Source organism: Marmota flaviventris, chromosome 3 (genome assembly GCF_047511675.1).
Source record: "Marmota flaviventris isolate mMarFla1 chromosome 3, mMarFla1.hap1, whole genome shotgun sequence".
Lineage (NCBI taxonomy): Eukaryota > Metazoa > Chordata > Mammalia > Rodentia > Sciuridae > Marmota > Marmota flaviventris.
In genome coordinates this window covers 85,855,062-85,879,386 of record NC_092500.1, presented here as the reverse complement: position 1 = coordinate 85,879,386, position 24,325 = coordinate 85,855,062, and the positions used below count along the sequence as shown (strand labels likewise).

General features: G+C 33.8%; 1 protein-coding gene across 5 annotated transcripts in view; it reads right to left on the bottom strand.

Moving 5' to 3' along the window:
• Positions 1-24,325, bottom strand: part of Dnai7 (dynein axonemal intermediate chain 7) — a 73,745-nt gene that overhangs the window by 1,664 nt on the left and 47,756 nt on the right. For all 5 annotated transcript variants that reach the window (XM_071610050.1, XM_071610052.1, XM_027934226.2 and 2 more), the window contains 5 exons: positions 12,956-13,031; positions 10,252-10,412; positions 7,901-8,057; positions 3,444-3,658; positions 1,449-1,616 (listed from right to left, as the gene is read on the bottom strand). In XM_071610050.1, the coding sequence (XP_071466151.1) occupies positions 1,449-1,616; positions 3,444-3,658; positions 7,901-8,057; positions 10,252-10,412; positions 12,956-13,031 (777 nt within the window). The remainder of the gene's footprint in view (positions 1-1,448; positions 1,617-3,443; positions 3,659-7,900; positions 8,058-10,251; positions 10,413-12,955; positions 13,032-24,325) is intronic.

The window sequence follows — 24,325 nt, the reverse complement described above, 5'->3', positions numbered from 1 at the left end:
TAACACATAAGGATTCATTTAAAAATTTAAGTCAGATTATATGACTTCTCTATTAAAATTTAACAATGGATTTCTTCACTTTCTGAGTAGAATCCAAAGTTGTTGATGTCTACACAGGTCCTCTGTGATCTGCCTCTACCACTACATATTACCTCCCCCCCCCCCCCCCCCCCATCAGCCATCTGGCCTTATCTCCTCCTCTTCCTTTTCTCTCTCAGTTCCAGGCTTCTTGCCCCTGGTCCAGTCCTGGCTATTCCTTCAGAGTTATTGCTCCAGCTGTTCTCTCTGCCTGGAAGCTGTTTCCCCAGATCCATTTTTAGCTAAATTCCACACCGTCAAGCTTTACTCATGTCTGACCTCCTGAGTCTTCCTTCCCAGCACCTTCCTTGATACTGTACTGCCCAACCCTACTATTCCTGATCTGTTTATTTTTTTTCCTTTTTACATAACACTTTACACCTTTTTAATTTACATGACCATCCTATTTTTCTTTCCCTCTAAAGAATATAAGCTTTAAAGGGGCAGGGGGCTTTGGTTTACTCATTTTTCTTAATATTTAAATCAATGCCCCTACCATATAAGTGTTCAGGAAAAAAAATTGACTATTCTGAAAACAAATAGGATACCACATTTGTCATAGTAGTTACTACAGGTAATTTGAGTTAACATTTTTTTCTATGCCTACAGTTAGATACCTTTTGCTAGATGAGTATTGCCAAATGTTATATAAATGGCTACATATTTTGTTTACTATTTTCTAGGGTATTCATAAACACATTCTGAAGCATGTAACTCTTCTGCCTACAAAGACATTTATTACAAAGACAATTTATTAGAAGCACTTGTGTCTTCATATATCACAACTGTTTACTAAGCATTTTATTCTAGGAATATGCTAGGTGCTAGAAGAACCAAAATTATTAAAAAAAAAAAAAACCCAGCTGCTGTCCTCGTGGCTGTCCCAGGTTAGTGTGGAGGGATCTTATTTAAACCCTATGAGTAACAGAAAGGAGCACATAGAAATGGAGGCTCTTCCAAGAAACCAAGGAAAGTGGCTTAGTATATTAAAGGGCTTTTTATATGTTTAATTTTGTGTTTGAGACAGTGCAGAGTTACTCTCTTAAGAAATCTTAATAGTCATGGAAAAGGAAAGAAAATATGCGAAATGAGAAGTAGCCTGGACAATTTTTGCAGTAAACTGACAGGCCATGATGTGCTATAATTGCCAATATGAAGATCATGCTATAGATTTAATTCTTGGGGGAGATTATTACATACTTGAAAAGACTCTGGACGTCTCATTTCTTCACTTATTCTTCCTTTCTAAATTTAATCTTGTGTAGCTGAATCTATAAAACTCACATTGCACCTTAGGACTTATATTAAATTAAATATTTGCCAACATTCTAAATGTATGCTACATTAAATTTGGAAAGATTCCTTCATACCTTATTGTTTGTAACAACATAAAAATGAGAGTGTCCCGATGGGAAGATATTCAATCCAGCTTCTTTCAGAGCAAAAATGAAAGATATAGGACTCATCCATTTTCCTTCCAAATTAGAAACATGTTCTTTGTCTTTTATTTTGATTGAAATTAACATGCAGAGGTTTTCCTGAGTTAAAATAAGAAAAAGAAAAACTTTGATAGAAAGTGAAAGAAATTACTCCAGTACCATTCCGGGTCCAGTCCTTATGTTCATTCTATAGATTTTTTAAAAACCTACCAGTATATTAAAAAGAGTGCAGGGCAGGTATGTTTTAGATCTAATCTGAAATGGTACCACAAAGTCCTCATGTTACCTTAAATCAATTTACTCTCTATAGGCTTCATTTGAATAATCAATTGGACTACAGATCCTCAAATCCTCTCCTATTTTATGTTATTATATGAAAATATAAAGTATGTTCACATTGAAATTAAAACAGCTACAAAAGCCAGGTAGGTGCATGCCTATAATCCCAGCTGCTCAGGAAGCTGAGACAGGAGGATTGTGAGTTCAAAGCCAGCCTAAGGAACACCGAGGCACTAAGCAACTCAGTGAGAACATGTTTCTAAATGAAACACAAAATAGGGCTGGGGATGTGGCTCAGTGGTTGACAGCCCCCAAGCTCAAACCCCAGTACCAAAAACAAACAAACAAAAAAGCAAAAAACTATGAAACCATGACTGTAATTTTAGAGATTAATCTTAATTATTTAACGTGAAAGTTAATGATATAAATCCACCAGTTTTAAGGTTTGGCAAACTGGCAATTTGAAGATGTATTGAGTTCACATCTCAAAAGTTTTTTTCTAAAGGTTAATATATCCTATTTAGCCCAATATGTCTAAAATATTTCAATACATAATCAGTATAAAATTATTGAGACAATTTGCATTTTTATACTAAGTATTCAAAATCTGATATGTATTTTACAACTATAGCACATGTTAATTTGGACTAGTCACATTTCAAGAGCTCAGTAGAATAACTAGTACATTATATAGTACAGATGTACCTTTAAAATCTGACTTGAAAATGCACTCTACAACCCTTGGCATTTCAGTCTTCATATTAAAAAATGGACACTGAAAGTGTTCATAACTTTCCATCATCCTAGAGTAAGAGTATGCTCAGGAATCTTCAGTGCTGCTGGGATGGCATAAGCACAATAGCACCAAATGGGTTGGAAGCCCTGACAGGAAGCCCCCATTATAACCCTCTATGCAATCTTAGGAAGGTCACTTAACCTCCTGATGCGTTGGGCCTCAGTTTACCCCCATATAAAATGTGATGGTGTATCAGAAATATTTTAAGGGCCATTACAGCATTGACAGTCCAGAGTGCTCTCTCATCCCATCTTGTTTAAAAAGCAAAGCTTGATAATATTTTCATTTTTCTACAATACTCATAAGGAAGTCTAAAGAATCTTAAAAAAACTTCATTGAAATATATTTTACATATCATAAAATCCACTCATTTCACGTATAGAATCCAATGATTTTTAGTAGTAAAACTATCACATAAATCAGTTTTAGAACATTTTCATCCCACCTAATAAAATCCCTTACACTCATTTTTAATTAATCTTCATTCTCAGCCCCAGGCAGCCACTAATCCACTTGTGGCTTTATAAATTTCAGGCTGTGTAATTTCTGACTGATAAGCAATAAGTCTCATTCAGAGGGAGACCCAACTCCAAGGGGATTACATATGGTTTGGATGATACCACAAGTCATACCACAACCAGACTTGTTGGTCCATTAATTGATCTAACCCTAGTAACTTTAGGGTACATATTTGAACCTCACTACTTACATGTCATTGCATGTTTATTCAATCAATATCTTATTTAGAAACAATGACTCAGAACAAAGTCTGGATGTAATCACAAAAGACAATATATAAACCAGTGGTGATTTTTTGACATATGCACAGACTTGCTATAATAGTAACTCACCTTAATTTGTATCTGAATCTCAGTAAATAGTGTAGTCACAATTAAAAGTACATTATTAATTTCAAGTGGTTTTAATTCCCATGACAGGAATGGCATGTTAACATGAGAGTCTTGAATCAAGGTAAGAGGACCAAAAGTTTCCAGGCTGAATGATATAAGTCTTGCTTCTGCATCGTAAGATACATTACTGATGCCATCAGTTCTCCAATGTTTACCTTTATAGTGAAGGAAGAAAGTGATAATTTCATGATAAGATGAATTATCATAATTTCCTATGATAAGATGAATGAAACTATATAAATAATCACAGTGTGTATAAATTGATTTTTACTTTAAGAACAGAAGCTCAAAATTAAGCTAAATTTTCTGGGAGTTTCTGTGCTGCTAGGATCAAGTCAAAACTCTGCAGTGTGGGCTGTTAAGACCTTCAGAGTAGACCTTTGACACTGACTTTGTCCCTTGATATTTCTCACACCTGTTTTCAGCCCCATTTTTCATTCTCTCCTGATGTTTACTTCTGTGTCTTTGCACATGTGGTTCGTTCTTCCTAGAATACTCCTCCTCAACATTTTAGAGAAACTCTCTTCACCTTTGTTTTAAAACAACTTTAAAATTCACCTGAGTTTAGTAAATTGTTATTAAATTTAACCAGTTGTGTAACCATTATATAATCCAGTTATAGAACATTTTTATTTTCATCTCCCCCATATTAAGATCCCTATGTCTATTTTTTTTTTTTTTTGGTACTGGGGATGAAATCCAGGGGCACTTAACCACTGACACACATCCCCAGCCCTTTTTTATATTTTATTTAGAGACAGGGTCTTGCTGAGTTGCTTAGGGCCTTGCTAAATTGCTGAAGTTGGCTTTGAACTCACAATTCTCCTGCCTCAGCCTCCAGAGTTGCTGGGATTACAGGCATGTGCCACTGCACCTGGCCAAGATCCCTATGTCTATTTACAATTCATTCCCACCCTTCTGTCCCAGGCAGCTATTAATATACTTCTTGTCTCCAAAGATTTACCCTTTGGGACTTTTCATATAAATGCAATCATACAATATGTGGTCTTCTGTTTCTCTTACAACTCAGTAAAAGCCAGTTTAAGATGGGAAAATGATTTGAATAAACATTTTGCCAAGGAAGATATATGTAAGACTAATAAGCATGTTTTACACTATTAGTCATTAGGGAAAAACAAATTAAAACTGCAATGAGAGTTTACTTAATGTCTACCAGAAAGAAGACAGATAACAAATGTTGGCCAGGACATGGAGAAATGAAACCATACATTGCTAGTAGACATGGAAAATGGTACAGCACTTTGAAAAACAGTTTGGCAGTTTGTTAAAAAGCTACATGTAAAATTACTCCTCAATCCCACTCTTAGGTATACACCCAAGAGGACAGAAAATGCTTCCATGCACACATTTTCTTTGTGTCTAAAGCCCTGTTCCATGACCATCCTATGAGAAAGTCCCCCAAGGTCCCTGTTGTGTTCCGTGGCACTTCATGTCTATTCTAGCACCTACCACATGGCATGGAAATGTTTTCCCTGTGCACCTTTCCTACAAGTCTGAAAACCTCAAGAGGAAGGAACTACTCTCTTTTATCTCCATATATCTTATGGTTTAGCATATTTATAGGATGGATGAATAAACCATTCTCTTCCCAGATGTTATCTTCATTTCCAGTTGGTTCTTTCATCTTCTCACATGGAAGCTTCTATTGACTAGTTTTTGTTCTTAAAATCAAATAATAAATACATTTACACTGACAAATACTGCTACACTAGCAAAAATAATTTGTAAAGATAAAAATTATTGCCTATAAGTCTCCAAATTTTGAAGCACAAAAAGTTTCCCCAGAGTTTAAAATTTTCAGGGGTTGGAAGTTGTTGCTAATTAGTGCCATTACATAAATTCTACATAGTTCATATTTCCATAAATTGAGTTAGATAACTTGTCATTCTAATTTAGTGTGTATAATTTAAATGCAATTTTTAGGAGCATTTCTATGAATGTGACATCTCTAAAGCAACAAGAAAGAAGAAATTACATAATTGTTCAGTTTGATGTATTTTGTAGTTTAGTCTGTTAGAAATATACTTTTCCATGTAATAAACAACTTCTAGAACATAAATGTATGTGGCTGTGTCTACACAAGCAGAAATGTATGCACTGGAGTATTCATAAGAAAAGTTTAAACCACAAAATATTAATATTTACCTCTTTTGGTATGAGTTATTAAGTTCTCTGCCCCTGTAACAAAAATGGAATAAGAACTCTTTGCCTTAATGATCTTGTCTGTTCCCAAGTATGTAAATCCTTTCAAAATAAATGGATATAAAACAACCCTAAAAATAAAGCTCCACAGTTTTCAACTTGGTTCTTTATACTGTGCCCACAAATTTACCAGATGGAGATTTCCCAAAATTCAGCTAGCTTACCTCCAAAGAAGTATTTGGTAATGATTATCTAATCATTAGCTTCTATTTTTGTTGGTACATCTGATTTTATAGCTCTGTATTTTAATAGTGTGAGTAAGCAACAATTTGCCTTGGTTCAAGAATCAAAAATTGTAAAATGGTATACAGTAACCAGTTTTCCAATACTTGTTTGCAATTTATACATGATTAACATTAAAATAAAAGATTAATCACCTCAATCTGATTTTTTATGAGACAGTGGAAGTTATTTTATGAAGCATTTGAGATACTTTCATCCATTTTTAAACATAATGATATAACCATAAAGTAATTATTCATAGATTATGTCAAACTAACAATTTAGGAACTAACAAAATTCAATAAACTTTAAAATTCCAACTCTATCCATTTGTATCAAGACCAAACAACAAAGACCCTATACCTGACATTATGAAGAGAGAAAATCAGTTTATAGACTATGTTTTCTGTTCAATTTGAGGATTTATATTATTGTCCCTCTTTTTATTACATACTTACAAAGGCTAGCTAAGCAAAGCAATTTTAAGCCAAAAAGCATTGCTGGAGACATCACAATACCTGACTTCAAATTATACTACAGAGATATAGTAACAAAAACTGCATGGTACTTGCATAAAAACACACAGACCAATGGTACAGAATAGAAGACAGAGAGAAACACACTCAGATACAGTCATCTGATCCTTAACAAAGATACCAAAAACATACATGGGAGAAAAGACAGCCTTTTTAACAAATGGTGAGGAGACAACTGGTTATCCATACGTAGAAGAATGAAATTAGACCCTTACCTCTCACTCTGTACAAAAATCAATTCAAAATAGATCAAAGACCTAGGAATTAGAAACTATGCAACTCCTAAATAAAACACAGAGGAGTTTTCAGCACAGGCAACAACTTTCTCAGTAGGACCCTGAGAGTTAAGGAAATAATACCGAAAATTAATAAATGGGACAGCATCAAATTAAAAAGCTTCTGCACAGCAAAAGAAACAATTAGGAATATGAAGAGAGAACCCACAGAATGGGAGAACATCTTTATTAGTTATTATTCTGTCAGAGGATTAATATCTTGAAAACATAGAGAGCTCAAAAAAACCTTTACACCAAAAAATTAAACAACCCAATTAATAAATAGGCAAAAGAATTAAATAGACACTTCTCAAAAGAATAAATATAAATGGCTAACAAATATATGAAAAAATGTTTGACATCATTAGCAATTAGGGAAATGCAAATCAACTCCACTGAGACTTCATCTCACATCAGTCAGAATGGCACTCATCAAGAATACAAACAAAAATAAAGGCTGGAGGGGATGTAGAGAAAAAGGAGCACTTTTACACTGTTGGTGGGATTATAAATTGGTACATTTTCTATGGAAATCAGTGTGGAGGTTCTTCAAAAGACTAGGTATGGAATCACCACATGACCCAGCTATACCACTCCTTGTAATTTATCCTAAAGAATTAAAGTCATCTTATTTACAGTGATACCTGCATACCCATGTTCCTAGCAGCACAATTCACAATAGACAAACTATGGAACCAGCCTAGGTATCCATCAATGGGTGAATGGATAAAGAAAATGTGGTATATATGTACAATGAAGTCTTATTTCTTCAGAAAGAAAAATGAAATTATGTCATTTGCAGAAATGGATGGAACCAGAGACTATCACGTTAGGTGAAATAAGTCAGGCTCAGAGAGTTAAGGGTCATATGTTTTCTTGCATATATGGAAGTTAGAGAGAAAAAAGGAAAAGAAAGCTGGGGGTCAATCTCCTAAAATCAAAGGGAGATCAATAGAGGAAATGGGCCAAGGAGTGGGAAGCAGGGAGGGGGCGCGCAAGTGCTGGGGAATGATATTAGCCAAATTATATTGTTATGTCATGTGCATGTATGGATACGTAACAACAAATTCCATCAACATGTACAATTATAATGCACCAATAAAAATGTGGAAAAAAGAAGCTGGCTAAGGCATTGTTGTACCTTCAGCATCCCACCTTACAACCTTAGGATCCTCGAAAAAGATCACATTCTCATGAACCTTGAGCGTGACCTCTATAGGCGGAAAAGCATTTTCTGTATCAAAGTCTTCCATGGTTTCTGGAGGATATGTGAATTTCTGTAATCCTTCTTGGAGTATCTTTTAAAAATGACCAAAACACCACCATGTTAGAAAGTGACTAGTAACAGTTAAAGATGTAACTATTACTAAGTAAAATATATGGTTTAATAAGCACTGAAGTTTGGTCCCATTTAGCTGTAGCCTGACTAGTAAATGTCACAACAAAATTGAAAGATAAATGATTGAGGGAAAAAAAATCACTATAATTAACAGAACTTCCTATGGGCCAGGTTCTAGAGCTTCTCCAACATTTTATTCCTCAGAGAAATCCTACAATGCCAATATTTAACAGAGAAGGTAATTAAGATTTAGAGAAATCAAGCCATTTGCCAAAGTTTATGAGATGACTGCAAGGAAGTACCAGATCTACAGGACTCCAAATTACACACTAAAACCTCAGGAAGGACACATAGGTAAAAAGAAGTGTAGATAACCTTTCAAGAAGTATAGAAACGAGAGGGTGAAAGTAAAGCCAACAGCAGATTTTTCTAGGATAAGGGAGATTTGTGTATTTTAAGAATGTAGCAGAGAAGCATCTAGGAAACGGGAAAATTTAAAATATCATAAAACAGAGAAACAGTGGTTGAGGCATGATTCTAGAGAAAGTAAGAAGTTGTTGAAAAAAATCTTGGGAAAAAAGGAGGAAGTCCTCTTTGTTGCAAGAGAAAGAAAAATGAGTGTGAAGGAGGATATTTTGGGTTCCAACCAGAGCAGGAAGTGAAGGTGGATGAGGACATTCTCATAAAATTCAAGCACATAAAATTTTTGATGGATAAATAGCTTTGAAGGCCTCCCTTTAACTACCCTGCTTTTTGGGTGGTTCCTCAAGTATGGAAAGAAGATTCAAATACATCCTTTGAAGAAATTACATACCAGATGATCTCTCCCAGGCTTGCTCTATTAAATGAACTCTTATTTGTGGGGAGAAAGGGGAAAGAATGGCAATATCAAAATTGGTTTTAAAATTTTGTTGGGGGGTGACAAGGAAAAAAAAGTGCCTTCTACAAAGGCTCCAAACTACAAAAAAAAAAAAAAAAAAAAAACCGACCCACTGAGAAATACTTATTTAAACAATGCACCAAAGTCCTTAATGGATGGGATTGTGTGTGAGAAGTAACTGGTAGTCTGTGTATATACTGAGTTACTAGAAAGAGGGAGAAAGAGAAGGGAAAGGAGGGAGAGAAGAAAAATAGGAGTGGACTCTGACAGCATAACTTGGAATATATGGCAGTATGCTCTGGATGCAGTCACCATAAGGTTAAAAGAAACCAAGTCAATACCAGTGAAAATGTTATTACTTATAAAACAGGAGCATGAAACTCCTTGAAAGATGATATAACAACTTCTGTCATCAGTATTCTTATCACTCCAAGCATATTCTGTGAATGGCAGCACCAGTGTCACCTGAATCAGTGCTTCTCAAATGTTTATGTGCATATGAATCATCTCTCAAATCCCTCTTGTCAAAATGAAGATTCAATAGATCTGAGATCACTCAAAATATGCATTTCTTAGATATCCCCTTGTGATGCCACCACAGCTGGTTCAGTGCTACTGGATCACATTTTATATAATTAAGATTCATACCAGTGATTCTCAAACTTCAGGGTGTGTTTTGTTAAAACACAGATTGCTGAGCCTCACCATTGGGGTTTCTGATTCAGTAACTTTGAGGTTCATGAATTCATATTTCTAGCAAATTCCCAGATGATGTCAGTGGTTTCTCATGTTTCTGTTCAATCACAGATCTAGATGAGTCTACAAACTGTGGCCCCTGAGAAATCCCTCCCGCCACTGCTTTTTGTAAATAAAATTGAAGTAGAACACAAACATGTGCATTTGTTTACACACAGTCATTTTAGCACTATAAAAGCAGTGTTGAGTGCTTTCAACAGAGCTAGTGTGGCCCACAAAGCTGAATATATTTACCATCTGGTCTTTCACAGAAAAAGTCTCCCAACCTCTGGTCTTAATATCATTATTAAGGCCAATTCAGTACTTTCAAACATGAGTGATATAGGTTTTTACAATTAAGTTAACATGTGAATTCTAATTTAAAAAATCATGTTGTTTTAGAATCTGTTAATGTCCTTTAGTATTTGTTCTTTGTGATTAATAGTGTTCACAGTTTATTAGATGTTCAGATCATTCAATATGAAGTAAAGGCATAAGCAACTATTTTACTTATATTTATATTAAAGAATTTACTTACTTGCACAATCATCCAGCCCTTCACTGGCTTATACTGTGGGGGAAGCTCCAAAATATCCAAGTGGTACACTCCACCTAGAGTTGTGAATTGGCATAAATCCACCTCATTGTCTTCATAGATAAATGGCTTTTCAGTAGTATTCTCTATCAGGTATAACTGTGCTAGAGGTAAACAGATTGATACCATTTCTAAATAGGTCACAATATTTTTGTATTTTCTTAGGAGTGAAAAGAAAAAATTCTAATATCGATGAAGGAAGTTTTTATGTAAGTAGCTACTAAGACTTTGCAAAAAGTGCATAACTCAGAACTATTCACAGAGCTAATCATGGAGATGGGAATACACATGTGTGATGCTCAGGTGCAGGCTCCATTTATATTTGTATTTATATTTTCATACCAACATTTTAGGAATATGCATATGATAACCATGTGTTATTATTTTTAAAAATCTTATATAAAAGATAAAAATGGTTTGACACAAAATTTGATAATTATCAAACTATTTTTTTAATGTTGAACAAGTACTTATTGAGTTACTTCTTGCTGCTAGCCACTGGCTGGGGTTACAGCACAAAACTAAATAAGCAAAAAACTATGATCTTCATATTAGCTTTCCTAGGGGAGAGATAAATGAGTAAAATATCTATTATTTGTAAAACTGCTATGGAGAAAAATGAAAAACAAAGCCCTTTCATGAAGTGTTTCACTTTTTAATAGGGTCCAAACTAATTTCTTAAAATTAAAAATAATGGGGCTAAAACTCCAAAAGAAAAAAAAGGTAAATGATAAAAAAGTAAATTTTGGTCCATGTATGAAATAAAAGTGAATTTTTTTCAATAAAAAGAGGCCCAGCTCATAGATAAATAGGGATGGAGGTTTGAAAAATGAAGAAACCAGATTGTATAATATCTATTTTTCCAAAATTCTATGGGAAATTCTATTATTTCCCTTATCCAGTACACAATCAGAGGCAATATTGGAAGTTACATATCACAGGGACTATTCCCACCCTTCACCAAAATGCTTCTAGAAGAAAAGTCAGACCACTTAAAGATTTCACATTTAATTAGCTATGTGACCTTATTCAAGACATGCTAAGTAACATCTTATGTGAGTTTTTTCAACTATAAAATGGATATAATAGTAGCAGCTAATAGAATTTGGCAGAAAAATGAGTTAATATACATAAAGAGTTGGTGCTAGACACATAGAGAAAGTGCAGGAACTGCTAGTATTATTTATTATTGCAGTTTTACTTTCCCATAAAAGAAAGCACACTAGGATGGCAGTAAATTTAATCTGTGGAAAGCATGTACTGAAAATTAATGGAAATAACCAAAGAAATTTTGAACTAAAATTTTTTTCCTGTGTACATTCATTGAATACATTGCAGTCTTCAATTTTTAAATGTATTCAATTAAAAATTTATTCACCTAAAAGGAAAGCAAGAAATATTCCTGTGGTTACATTTAGATCATTATGATATATATTATTTGGGAATCACTACATATAAAGCCATAGTATTATTGACAGAAGTTTAATAACTGACTGTAATATCCTATTTCTAGTAGAATTACCCAGTTAGGGTTATAGAAAATATAAATATATAAGCCCAGGTGATTGTTAAACCAAAGGTGTGTTAGAAAAAGTAAAAAAGTAGACAAGAGGCTCATCATGAAAAACATGCTTAGAAATATATAGAAAATAGGTTCTTTAAAGGTTATCAGGGAAGAAGAATACTGATACAAGTCATGGAAAAGATAGCTATAAATATCAAACTGAGGGATTGGGGGTTGTAACTCAGTGGTAGAATGCTCACCTAGCATGTGTGAGGTGCTGGGTTCGATCCTCAGCACCCACATAAAAAAATAAAATAAAATACAAGTATTGTGTCCAACTATAGCTAACAAAATATTTTAAAAATATCAAACTGAAATATTGACAAATTAGCTGGGTTCATGCCTGTAATCCCAGTGACTTGAGAGGCTGAGGCAGGAGGATTACAAATTCAAAGCCAGCCTCAGCAATTTAATGACCCCCTAAGCAACTTAGCAAGACTCTATCTCAAAAATAACAAATAAAAAGGGCTGGAGATGTGCTCTGTGATAGAATGTCTCTGGGTTCAAACCCCAGTAATAAAAAAATAACTATTGTTTTTAAAAAAAGATCATTTTCACATATCCAATTGCTAGTTGACAGGACAAGATTAAATACAAAAACTTATAGTCCCTCAAAAGTGTAGAGAAATTCCTGATGTGTATGTATGCTTGTGAAAACTCACTGCATCACTGTGTATAAATAAAAAGTAGAAATAACTTTAATGCTATCAATAGGGATTTGAATAATGTTCTATTATTTGGTTGGAATTATACAGCTACTATAAAAAAGTGAAATTATCATATGTTCTTACTTAAAACAATGTTAATTATTTATTTACAATGTATATTGTGTTCTATGTATATCACATAATGTTAAGTGGAAAAAATAATTTTCAACTAAAATATTTGTATGATAGGATTCTATGATCTTATTAAAATCCAAAGAGACAGTAAATAAATCTATTAATACTGATTTTCTCAGGGAAGAAACTAAGAAAAATTTTTACTTTAATATATTTCTACAATGTCTGAAATGACCTTGTATTACTTTTGTAAGAAGAAAATCTCAATAAAGTCAAATTATGAAAATGTAATTTAGAATACCTGCTGAAATCGATTCACTTAATAATCTCATCTCCAGTTCACCTTTTTCAGCTTCAGAGTCTTTCTTGTCAGAAGTCTATTAAATAAATAAATAAATAAATAAATAAATAAATACACAAGGACAGAGGGACATGACTGTTAGTGTCCTCTTGAGTTCAGAGTCATTTTCTTTCTGTTCCAATCCCCACTTCAGATGTCTGCTACCTTAATGCTAAGGCCCAAACATACACACTCTAGCATAACACTGGAACAATTATAGTATTTTTAAAAGCAATTAAAACGAGAGCACAACTCCACTGAACTTCACAAGAGCTCTCAACTAGAGTTCTTCTGCTTAGATTGTACTCTAAAAACAAGCACAAAATATAGAAACTAGGAAGCAAAGCAAGCTCTAAAATATATTACTTAGGATTTCAAGATGGCTAGATGGAAGTGCTGAGCACTCACTTCCTCCTTCACAAAGAAGAATCAAAGTAGAAGGTGTACAGCCACATTCTGAAGTGAGTGATCGTGGTAGAACACAGGAAAACAGCGAAAGAGAGACTGCAATCCTATAAGATTCATAGACCTGGGACAACAGATAGTAAGAGAAACAAAATATCCTTGGCATCTGCCACACTGACTTCAAAGCTGGGGGAGGGCATATATCCCCTTTGCAGGGGTAAAGGTGAAAGAGAGTCTTAACAAACTTTCAATGTGGATGCTGACAATCCTAGCTACTCCAAAGTTCCAAAATCCTTACAGGTTTGTAGTCCGTTTAGATAAGTAACCTGAAGTCAACACAGCAGATTTTTTAAAATTATATTTATTTCTGTAAAATGAATAAATTATTTTCTGGCTCTTTGAGATGAAGGAGTTAATAAGTAAATTAATGGACAAAGGAAAGAATGAAATAAGGAAAATAACAAAAACAAGAAGAGTATAGAAAGAAAAAAATACAAATTTAAGATGAAAGAGAAAATTCTGGCATTCTCATCTGTAAGTTGAGATACCGAAATTGCTTCCCAGAGTTATTTTAAGTTCATACTAAGACATGTGAAAATATAGCATAGCATAGGCTCTTAATAAATGTAAGTCCCACCCCTTCTCACCCCAGACAGTTTCCTTTCTTCTAAAATTAATACTGTAACATCCCCTCCTCCAGCTTTGAAGCCAGTGTGGCAGATGCCAAGGATATTTTGTTTCTCTTACTATCTGTTGTCCCAGGTCTATGAATCTTATAAGGTTGCAGGCTCTCATTGCTGTTTTCCTGTGTTCTACCATGATCACTCACTTCAAAATGTGAATATGCATGATTCATAATAATAATAACAACAATAATAATAATTGTGACCACTGCTTCCACCTTTATGGAGCCCTATCATGAGTTTCTATGCAAAGCAGTATGGAGATTCCTTGGAAAACTGGGAATGGAACCACCATTTGACCCACTATCCCTCTCCTCAGTCTATACTCAAAGGACTTAAAAACAGGGACACAGCCACATCAATATTTATAGCAGCATAATTCACAATAACTAAACTGTGGAACCAACCTAGATGCCCTACACTAGATGAATGGATGAAAAAAATGTGGCATATATATACAATGGAATATTACTCAGCAATAAAAGAGAATAAAATCACAGCATTTGCAGGTAAATGGATGGAGTTGGAGAACATAATGCTAAGTAAGGTAGCTAATCCCCAAAAAACAAATGCTGAATGTTTTCTCTGATATAAGGTGACTGACTCATAGTGGGGTAGGGAGGGGGAGCAGGGAAGGAATAGACAAACTCTAGATAGGGCAGAGGGGTGGGAGGGGAAGGTGGTTAACAATGATGGTGGAATGTTATCCAAAGTACATGTAAGAAGACACAAATTGGTGTGAACATACTTTATATACAACCAGAGGTATGAAAAATTGTGCTCTACATGTGTAATATGAATTGTAATGCATTCCATTGTCATTTATTTTTAAAAAATCAATAAAAATAAATATATTACACTGAATGTTTTAGATAAATTATTTCTAGGACTAAAGGATATAACAACTAAAAGCACTTAGTACAATTAGTAAATTTTTTTTTCAAGAGTTTTATTAATTGTCTTTTAAAATTCCTTTTATCTCTCTCTGGCCATTTTTTTAACCTTATATATTTATTATTTGCTCTAATTAGACATTATGGTATAATACACTTTGATACGTTATACATAAGTGGAGTATAATTTCTAATTCTTTTGGTTGCACATTATGTAGAATCATACCAGTTGTGTAGTCATATGTACTATAATGTAATAATGTCTGATTCATTTAACTCTCCTTCCTACTTCTAGATGCCTCCTTCACTCCCCTCTACCTAATCCAAGTAACCCTATTCTTCCCTAGCCCTTCCTATCTTATTGTGAATTAGCATCCGCATATCTGAGAAAACATTCAGCCTTTGGTTTTTGGGGATTGGCTTATTTTACTTAGCATGATTTTCTCCAGCTCCATCCATTTATGTGCAAATATCATAATTTCATTTTTCCTTAACGGTCAGTAATATTCCATTGTGTACATATTTTCCAGACATTTTCTTTATACATTCATCTCTTGAAGGGCATCTAGGTTGGTTCCATAGTTTGGCTATTGTGAGTTGAGCTGCTATAAACATTGATGTGGCTGCATCATTATAGTGTGCTGATTTTGAGCACTTTAAGTATAAACTGAGGAGTGGGCTAACTGGGTCAAATGGTGGTTCCATGTCATTGTATTTTTAGATCTACATAGATCTTCTTTATCAAGTTGAGAAATTTATCATCTTGTTTTTCCGAGAGCTTTTATTGTCAATGGGTATTGAATATGGACAAATGATTTTAATGCACCAATTAATATGATCATTTGTTTTTTCTTCAAATATAGCATCCATTCATGTTCAAAACATTTATTAACAAAGCCAGTGCTGGGTGCACACACTTGTAATCCCAGCAGCTCAGGAGGCTGAGGCAGCAGAATCATGAGTTCAAAGCCAGCCTCAGCAACTTAGCAAGTCACTTAATAACTCAGAGGTACCTTATCTCTAAATAAAATACAAAATAGGGCTGGGGATGTGGCTCCCCTGGGTTCAATACCAGATATGCAAATAAATATAAACATAGAAATACAAGAAATATTTTAGAAAACAAAGTAATATAATACTTCCAAAGTATCAGAACTCTTAGAAACAGATTCCAAAGAAATCAAAATGGATGGAACAACTGATAAAGAATGAAAAAGAATTATAAAAAATCTTGAGGTCCAAGAGAATACTAATAAACCCTAAATGAAACTAGAAAGATAATGCAGGATATGAATGAGAAATTCAGTAAAGAGAGAGATTTTGAAAACTAACTAAGTAAATCTTTGAAATGAACAGCTCAATAAGTCAAATAATTAATATTTAGTTGAAAGCTGCAATGACACTTGATAAAGTAGAAGAAAGAATGTCTGAATTTGAAGACAGGTCTTTTGAAATGTCTCAGTCAACTGAAATATCCCAATCAGACACAGAGGAAAGGGTTGAGGAGAAGGAAAAGGAAAATATTCAAGAACTCTGGGAAACCATTAAATGAAAAAACAACTGCATCTTTGTAATACCCATACATGAGGATATAAAAGTTAAGGACATAGAAAATATTTTCAATGGAATTATAGCACAGAACTTTCCTAATCTTGGAAAAACATAAACATCCACATACAGGGAGCTAATAGTTCCTCACATAAGCCAGAAGTAGTGGTTTATGCTTATAAGATTCCATCTTAAAACAAACAAAAAACAAGACCACAAAATATCTTCACCATGGCATAGTAAACTCAAATTATCAAAACTACAGAACAGCTGGGCATTGTTGTGAATGCCTGTAATTCCAGGGACTCCAGAGTTTGAGGCAGGAGGATCACAAGTTTGAGGTAAGCCTCAGCAACTTAGGAAGTCCTTGTCTAAAAAAAAAGGATTGAATGTGGCTCAGTGGTAAGTGTCCTTAGGTTCGATTCCTACAAAAAAAAAAAAAAAAAAAAGAAGAAAAAAAGAAAAAAACAAGGTACAGGATAAAGAAAGAATTTTAAAATCACCAAATCATATTTAATGGCAGTCCAATTAGTCTAACAGCAGATTTCTTGGCAGAAGGAATGGAATGGAACGATATATTCCAACTCCTCCTCCTAAGAAAATTACAACTGACCTGATTACTATACCCAGCAAGGCTATCCTTCACAAATGAAGAAGAAATAAAGATCTTCTAAAATAAGCAAAAGCAAGGAATTCACAACCATCAGAACCAGTCTCAAAAAAAAAAAATGCTTAAGGTAGTCCTACATCCAGAAATTTAAGAAGGATAACTACCCACTATAATAGCATGTGAAAGTGTAACTCCCACTTGAAGAGTGGATACACAAAAGAGAAAAAGAACTAAACATTATCGATACAATAAACCATCAAACCAAAAAGATGATAAAAAAAAGTAAAAAATATTCAAAATATCTAGAAGAAAATCAACAAACCAACCTAAAATTAGAAGTAAAGAAATAATAAAGATCAGCATAGAAATAAAAAAAAAAAATAGAGACAAAAAATACAAAGGATCAATGGAACAAAAAGTTGGTTCTTAGAAAAATCATAATTGACAAATCTTTAGACTAGCCAATAAAAATAAAGTAATAATGAAAACAAATTTAAAAAATTAGAGATGAAAAAGGAAACATTAAAACTGATACCATAAAAATATAAATTATTTTTTAGGGATTATTTTTTAAAAAACTATATGCTAACAAGTTGAAAATGGACAACATCCCTTCATAAGGAGAATGGACAAATTTCTGGACATCTATGACCCACCAAAATTGAATAAAGAGATATAAAAAGTCCAAACAGACTGACAACAGTAAGGAGATTAAATCAGTAATTAAAAGTCTCCCAATGAAGAAAAGCTTAGGACTGGGTGGTTTTAATGCTGCATTTTACAAAAATTTAAAAGAATAAAACAATTTCTTCTCGGATTATTCTATAGACTTGAAATAGAGAGAACCCTTCCAAACTCATTGTAGGAGGCCAGCATTGCCCTGTTACCTAAACCTAACAAGGACACAACAACAAAAAAAGAAAACTATAGCTTTTCTATATTCCAATAACAAATTTTCTGAGAAAGCAATATGAAAGCAATTCCATTCACAATAGCTATTAAAGAAAACCCTTAGGAATAAATTTAACTAAGGATGTGAAAAATCTCTATGTTTTGAAAACTACAAAATACCAATGAAAGTGAAGAAGACCCTAAAATGGGAAATACCTCCCATGTTCATGGACTGAACAAATTAATGTTAAAATGTATATACTACTCAAAGAAACCTACAGATACAATGCAATCCCCATCAAAATATAAATGATATTCTTCACAGAATGAAAAGAAAAAAATCCTAAAATTCATATGGAAGCACAAAAGACCCTGAATAGCCGAGGCAATGTTGAGCAAAATGAACAAAGCTGGAGGCATCATAATACCTGATTTCAAGACGTACTGCAGAATCACAATAAACAAAACATCATGGTATTGACATTCAAACAAACACACAGTTCAATGGGACAGAATAGAAAGCCCAGAAGTCTACATACCCACAGCCAACAGGTCCTTAACAAAGGTGGCAAAAACACACAGGATAAAAGATAACCTCTCTAATAAATGATTCTGGGGAAAACTGGACATCCATATTCAAAAGACTGAAACTTGACTCTGTTTCTCACCCTGTTAGAAACTCAAAATAGATTAAAGATCTAAACGGAAGACCTAAAACTCTGAAACTACTAGAAGAAAACATAGTTGAAACACTTTAAAATATTGGTACATGAAATAATTTTCTGGATGTGACTTCAAAAATGCAGGAAAGAAAAACAAAAATTGACAAATGGAATCACATCAAATTAAAATGCTTCTGTACAGCAAAGGAAACAATGAACAGAGTGAAGAGATGACCTACAGAATGGGAGAAAATATTTGCAGGTTGCTAATCATCTAATAGAAGGTTATTATCCAGAATATTAAATACTCAAAAAATTCACTGTAAGAAACAAATAAACCAATTAAATATGGTATATAATCTGAATAGATACTTCTTAAAATACTAATGGACAATAAATATATTAATGTTCAATCATTAGCCATTAGGGAAATGCAAGTCAAAACTACAATGCAGTATGATCTTACCCCACTTAGAATGGCTATTATCAGAAAAACAAAAATAAGTGCTGGAAAAGATGTGGAGAAAATGAACTCTTACACACTGTTGGTGGGAATATAAATTAGCACCAATACTACCAATACTATGGAGCTTCCTCAAAAAATATAATATACTATATGATTCAGCTAATCCACTCATAGATGAATAGCAAAAAGGAATGAAATCAACATAAAAGAGAGCTTACATGCCCATGGTTTTGGGGACACTATTCATAACAACTAAGATACAAAATAAATCATTCTATGTGCCTATCAGTAGATGAATAAAAAATATATAAATACTAAATGGTGGTATTATTCAACCATAAAAAATGAAATACTATCATTTAAAAAATGTATGGAACTGGAAAACACATTAAGTGAAATAATCCAGACAAAGAAAGATAAGTACCACATATTCTTTCTCACATGTGGAAACTAAAAGAAATTAACCTGAAAGCAGAATAGTTATTACTAAAGATAAGGAAGAGTATGGGGAAAGGGAGGGTACAAAGAAGGATAGCTGGATATGATTCATGCATATTGCATGCATGTGTGAATATATTCCATTTAACTTCATTAATAATGTTTAATTAATACATTAATAAAATGTAACATTCTTTATTTTTTGGTACTGGGGATAGAACCCAGAGGTTCTTTACCACTAAGCCACACGCCAGCCCTTTTTACCTTTTTATTTTTTTTATTTTGAGTCAGGGTCTCGCTAAGTTGCTGAAGCTGGCCTTGAACTTGTGATCCTCCTGCCTCAGCCACCAAAGCCACTGGGAATAACAGGCAAACTACTATGCCTGGCAAAAATGTAAAATGATTTAAATTTGCATTTGTTTAAATTTGATAATCAGCTCTCTTACAGAGTAAGTCCAAAGCCTGATTTGGGATAAATCTTTCAAGGCAATAAAAGAGGCTGAATATCAAGCAATGTATTATCTTATTATACTCAAGTGTAGTAAAAAGAATACCATACTCCATACCTTACCATTAAACTCAAAAAATGTACAGTAAGAAACAAATAATCCAGGAGAGGTTTTCAAGCTGGCAGAATAGAGGAGGTCACTTTCCTGGCTGCTCCATGGCATGAAACCAAGAAAGCAGACAGACAGCTTCTCAGAAAGGTGGGGGAACAAAAAAAAAGTGTAGGGGGGACTTTACTGGAATTTAATACTGGACAGTAAAAGCAGATCAGGGACTCAGGAAGTTGGACAGAATAAAATACGGAAGAAATGCCCAGTGCCACAGCCAGAGGCACCATCCAGAGCTGACCCTCCATGAGCAAAGTGGAGGGATAAAGGAATTAAATGAACCTGCATTTTTAGGAGGAATGAGGCATGTCTGGGTATGGAGAGTTTAGAGATCAAAGACACTGCCTGACTAGACTGAAAGGTCCACTGCACAATATCTTTGTATGGGAAAGAAACCACATCCTGCCTTGATGTGTGCGGAGGACAGAGGAAGAAACAATTTTGCAATTGCTGCATGGGGGCCAGCAACTGAGGGGGCTGATTCCTAGCAAACCTAACTTTGGCCCAAAATACAGGTCTGGCAAAACCATACTGCATGACATAGAGTGTCCATAAGTGACCAGGAGAAAATCAAACATGGAGAAATGTTTACACAGGAGACAATAGACCATGAAAACTCATCCAGCTCTCTCCTTTTGCCTCCAATCTGGCTGCTTGTAAGACCTGCTGGGAGAGGGCCTGGTCAGGAATTTGGAAGGGTGGTGGCAGAAGAGATTGAATTTGGAGACTGAATCTCAACACCAGGACACCTGGGGTCCAAAGATGACATAGTGGACTAAGAATTGGCTCTTCTGCTACATAAGTGGAACCCAGGGGAAACTCATAGGAGGCAGTCTTCCACCATGGACTGACAATTGCTGGGCTCTGGAGGTGTACCAATTTAAAATCACTAGACCAATTGGCATTCAGTGAAGAACCTGGAGCCTACCAAAGCCTAAACCCCACCTCCTGGAGTCCTGCATATGGGATTAACTCCCTTATTCTAGCAATCCCACACTGAGGGTGGAGCAAGCATCATACTCCAGACAACCCCATTTAGCACTGTTGAGAAAGGAAGTTGATAATCTTTTGAACTGCAAAGGAAACAATTCTTTAACTTTTCACAATATTTTTCTCTTTTTCATTTTTTTCCTTTTTTCTGTTTAAGTGTGACTTTAATTGTTCATGGATATTAATACATGTTCATATTTTTCTCATTTCTAGCATTTTGAAGCCAGTTATTTTTCATGGATAAGATTTTTGAGGACTATGATGTTTGACTATTATATTTCAGTTTCATTTTGTATTCTTTTATGTTTATTTTTAATTATTTAAATGTCGACTTTGTCTATATTTTTTCCTCTTCTTTATCTGGTTCCCCTCATTCTCTTTCTCTCTTTTCTTCCACTAACAGCCAATCTCTATTGTTCTCTTTCATTCTACCTTTAATTTTCTACTTCTTTTTTCTTCCTTCCTCATAATCATCACATCTAACATCACTTCTGTTCTCTCCCTGTGCACCATTGAAATTGTAAACCCTTTTGCAAGCTTACTGTTTTATTGTACACAATAACTGATCATATCACTTGTTTATTGTCACAGTTATCATTGTAGACATTATAGCAGGAACTATATAGTTTAATGCTGTATATTGTTGCATTGGTTGTTTGTCTCCTCATAAAGAGTGAGGCTACAGGGTTGAAATTCTATTGCCTCAGATCCATGCTATTAGATGGGTAGACACACAAACATCATGAAAAAGCAAGGGAACAAATTGCCCCAAACAAACCAAGATACTCCAATAATAGAATCCATGGACACCACACTGGGAAAAATGTCAGAGGAGGAGTTTAGATTGTACTTAGTTAAACTGATCTGTGAGGTGAAGGACAACATAAGGAGTGAAATCAGAGAGAAAGTACAGGAAGTGAAATATCACTTCAATAAAGAGAGAGATTCTGAAAAGAAACCAGACAGATATCTTCAAAATTAAGGAATCAATAAAACAAATTAAAAATTCAATGGAAAGCATCACTAACAGACTAGATGACTTGGAAGATGAAGTTTTAGGTAATGAAAACAAAATGTATAATTTGAAAACAAAGTTGACTGTGGAGAAAATATGTTAAAAGACCATGAACAGAACTTCAAAGAAATATGGGATAACCTCAAAAGACCAAATTTAAGATTTACTGGGATAGATGAAGTCTTAGAGATACAAACCAAAGGAATGCACAATATTTTTCAATAAAATAATATCATAAAATTTCCCAAACCTAAAGAATAAAATGGAAATTCAAATACAGGAGGCTTGCAGGACCCCAAATATAAAAAAAAAAATTGCAACAGACCCCTACCAAAGCACATTATTATGAAAATGCCTAACATACATAATAAGAATAGAACTTTAAAAGCTGCCAGAGAAAAATGACAAGTAACATTTTGAGGTAAACCAATCCTGATCCCAGATCCTCAAAGCTAGGAGTGCTTGGAATAATATATATCAAGCTCTGAAAGAAAATGGATGCCACCCAAGAATACTATATCCAGCAAAATTAAGCTTCAGAATGGAAAGTGAAATAAAAACCTTCCAGGATAAACAAAAGTTAAAAGAATTCACAACTAGAAAACCTATACTACACAAAGCATACTCAATAAAATGTCATAAAGAAGAAATGAAAAATAAATGTGAAAACCAGCAGAGAGAAGAACTACACTAGAAGAACAGACAATCAGACACTAATTCAAATTAAAAACCAGAAAGAAATAAAAATGACAGGGAATAAAAAATTCTCAATAATAACATTGAATGTAAATGGCCTAAACTCATCCATCAAAAGACATAGACTAGCAGATTGGATTGAAAAAATAAGACCCAACAATATGCTATCTCCAAGAGACTCACCTCATGGGCAAAAATATCCATAGACTTAAGGTTAAAAGGATGAGAAAAAAAAAATATCTTCAAAGGAATTCTAAACCAGTAGGGGTCTCTATCTTCATATCAGATAAAGTGAACTTAAAGCCAAAGTTAATCAAAAGGGACAAAGAAGTACACTTAATGCTGCTTAAGATACATCAACAAGACACAAAAAGCATAAATATTTATACCCCAAACAATGGAGCATCTATGTACATCAAATCAACCCTTCTCAATTTCAAGAATCAAATAGACCACAACACAATATACTGGGTGAATTTAACAAATCTCTCTCACCCTGGATAGGTCCTCCAAACAAAAACTAAATAAAGACACTATAGAATTTTAAAAAATGCAATTAATAATTTAGACATATATAGAATATTTCATCCATCAAGGACTGAATACACTATCTTCTCAGTACCACATGACCTGAATCCTTCTCTAAAATAAGACCATATCTTAGGCCACAAAGCAATTCTTAGCAAATACAAGAGAGAGAGAGAGAGAGAGAGAGAGAGAGAGAGAGAGAGAGAGAGAATACTTTACATTCAGTGATATCATAATGAAATGAAACTAGAAATCAATGATAAAATAGAAAATAGAAGCTATTCTAACACCTAGAAATTAAATAATACACTATTTGATGACCAATGGATAGCAAGAAAAAATCAGCAATGAAATAAAAAAGTACTTAAAAGTAAGTGAGAAGAGTGATGCAACATATCAAAATCTCTGGAACCCTATGAAAGCAGTACTAAGAAGAAAGCTCATTGCATTGAGCTCATTAGTTAAAAAAATAGAAAATCACCAAATAAATAACCTAACATTTACATCTCAAAGCCTTAGAAAAATAACTAAACAACACCAAAAGCAATAGAATAATAGGAAATAATTAAAGTCAGAGCCAGAATCAATTAAATTGAAACAAAAAATAAAATCCAAAAAAAGACAAAACAAAAAGTTTTTTCTTTAAAAAAAATCAATAAATTGATAAACCCTTAGCCAAGCTAACAAAGGGAGAGAAAACTAAAATTACTAAAATTCATGATAAACAAGGAATATCACCACAGACACTACTGAAATAGATGATAATTAGAAACAGTTTTGAAAATTTATACTCTAATAAAATAGAAAATCTTGAAGACTTCAACAAATTTCTAGAGACATATTACCAACTCAAATTGAATCAGGAGGACACAGAAAATTTAAACACGTCAAT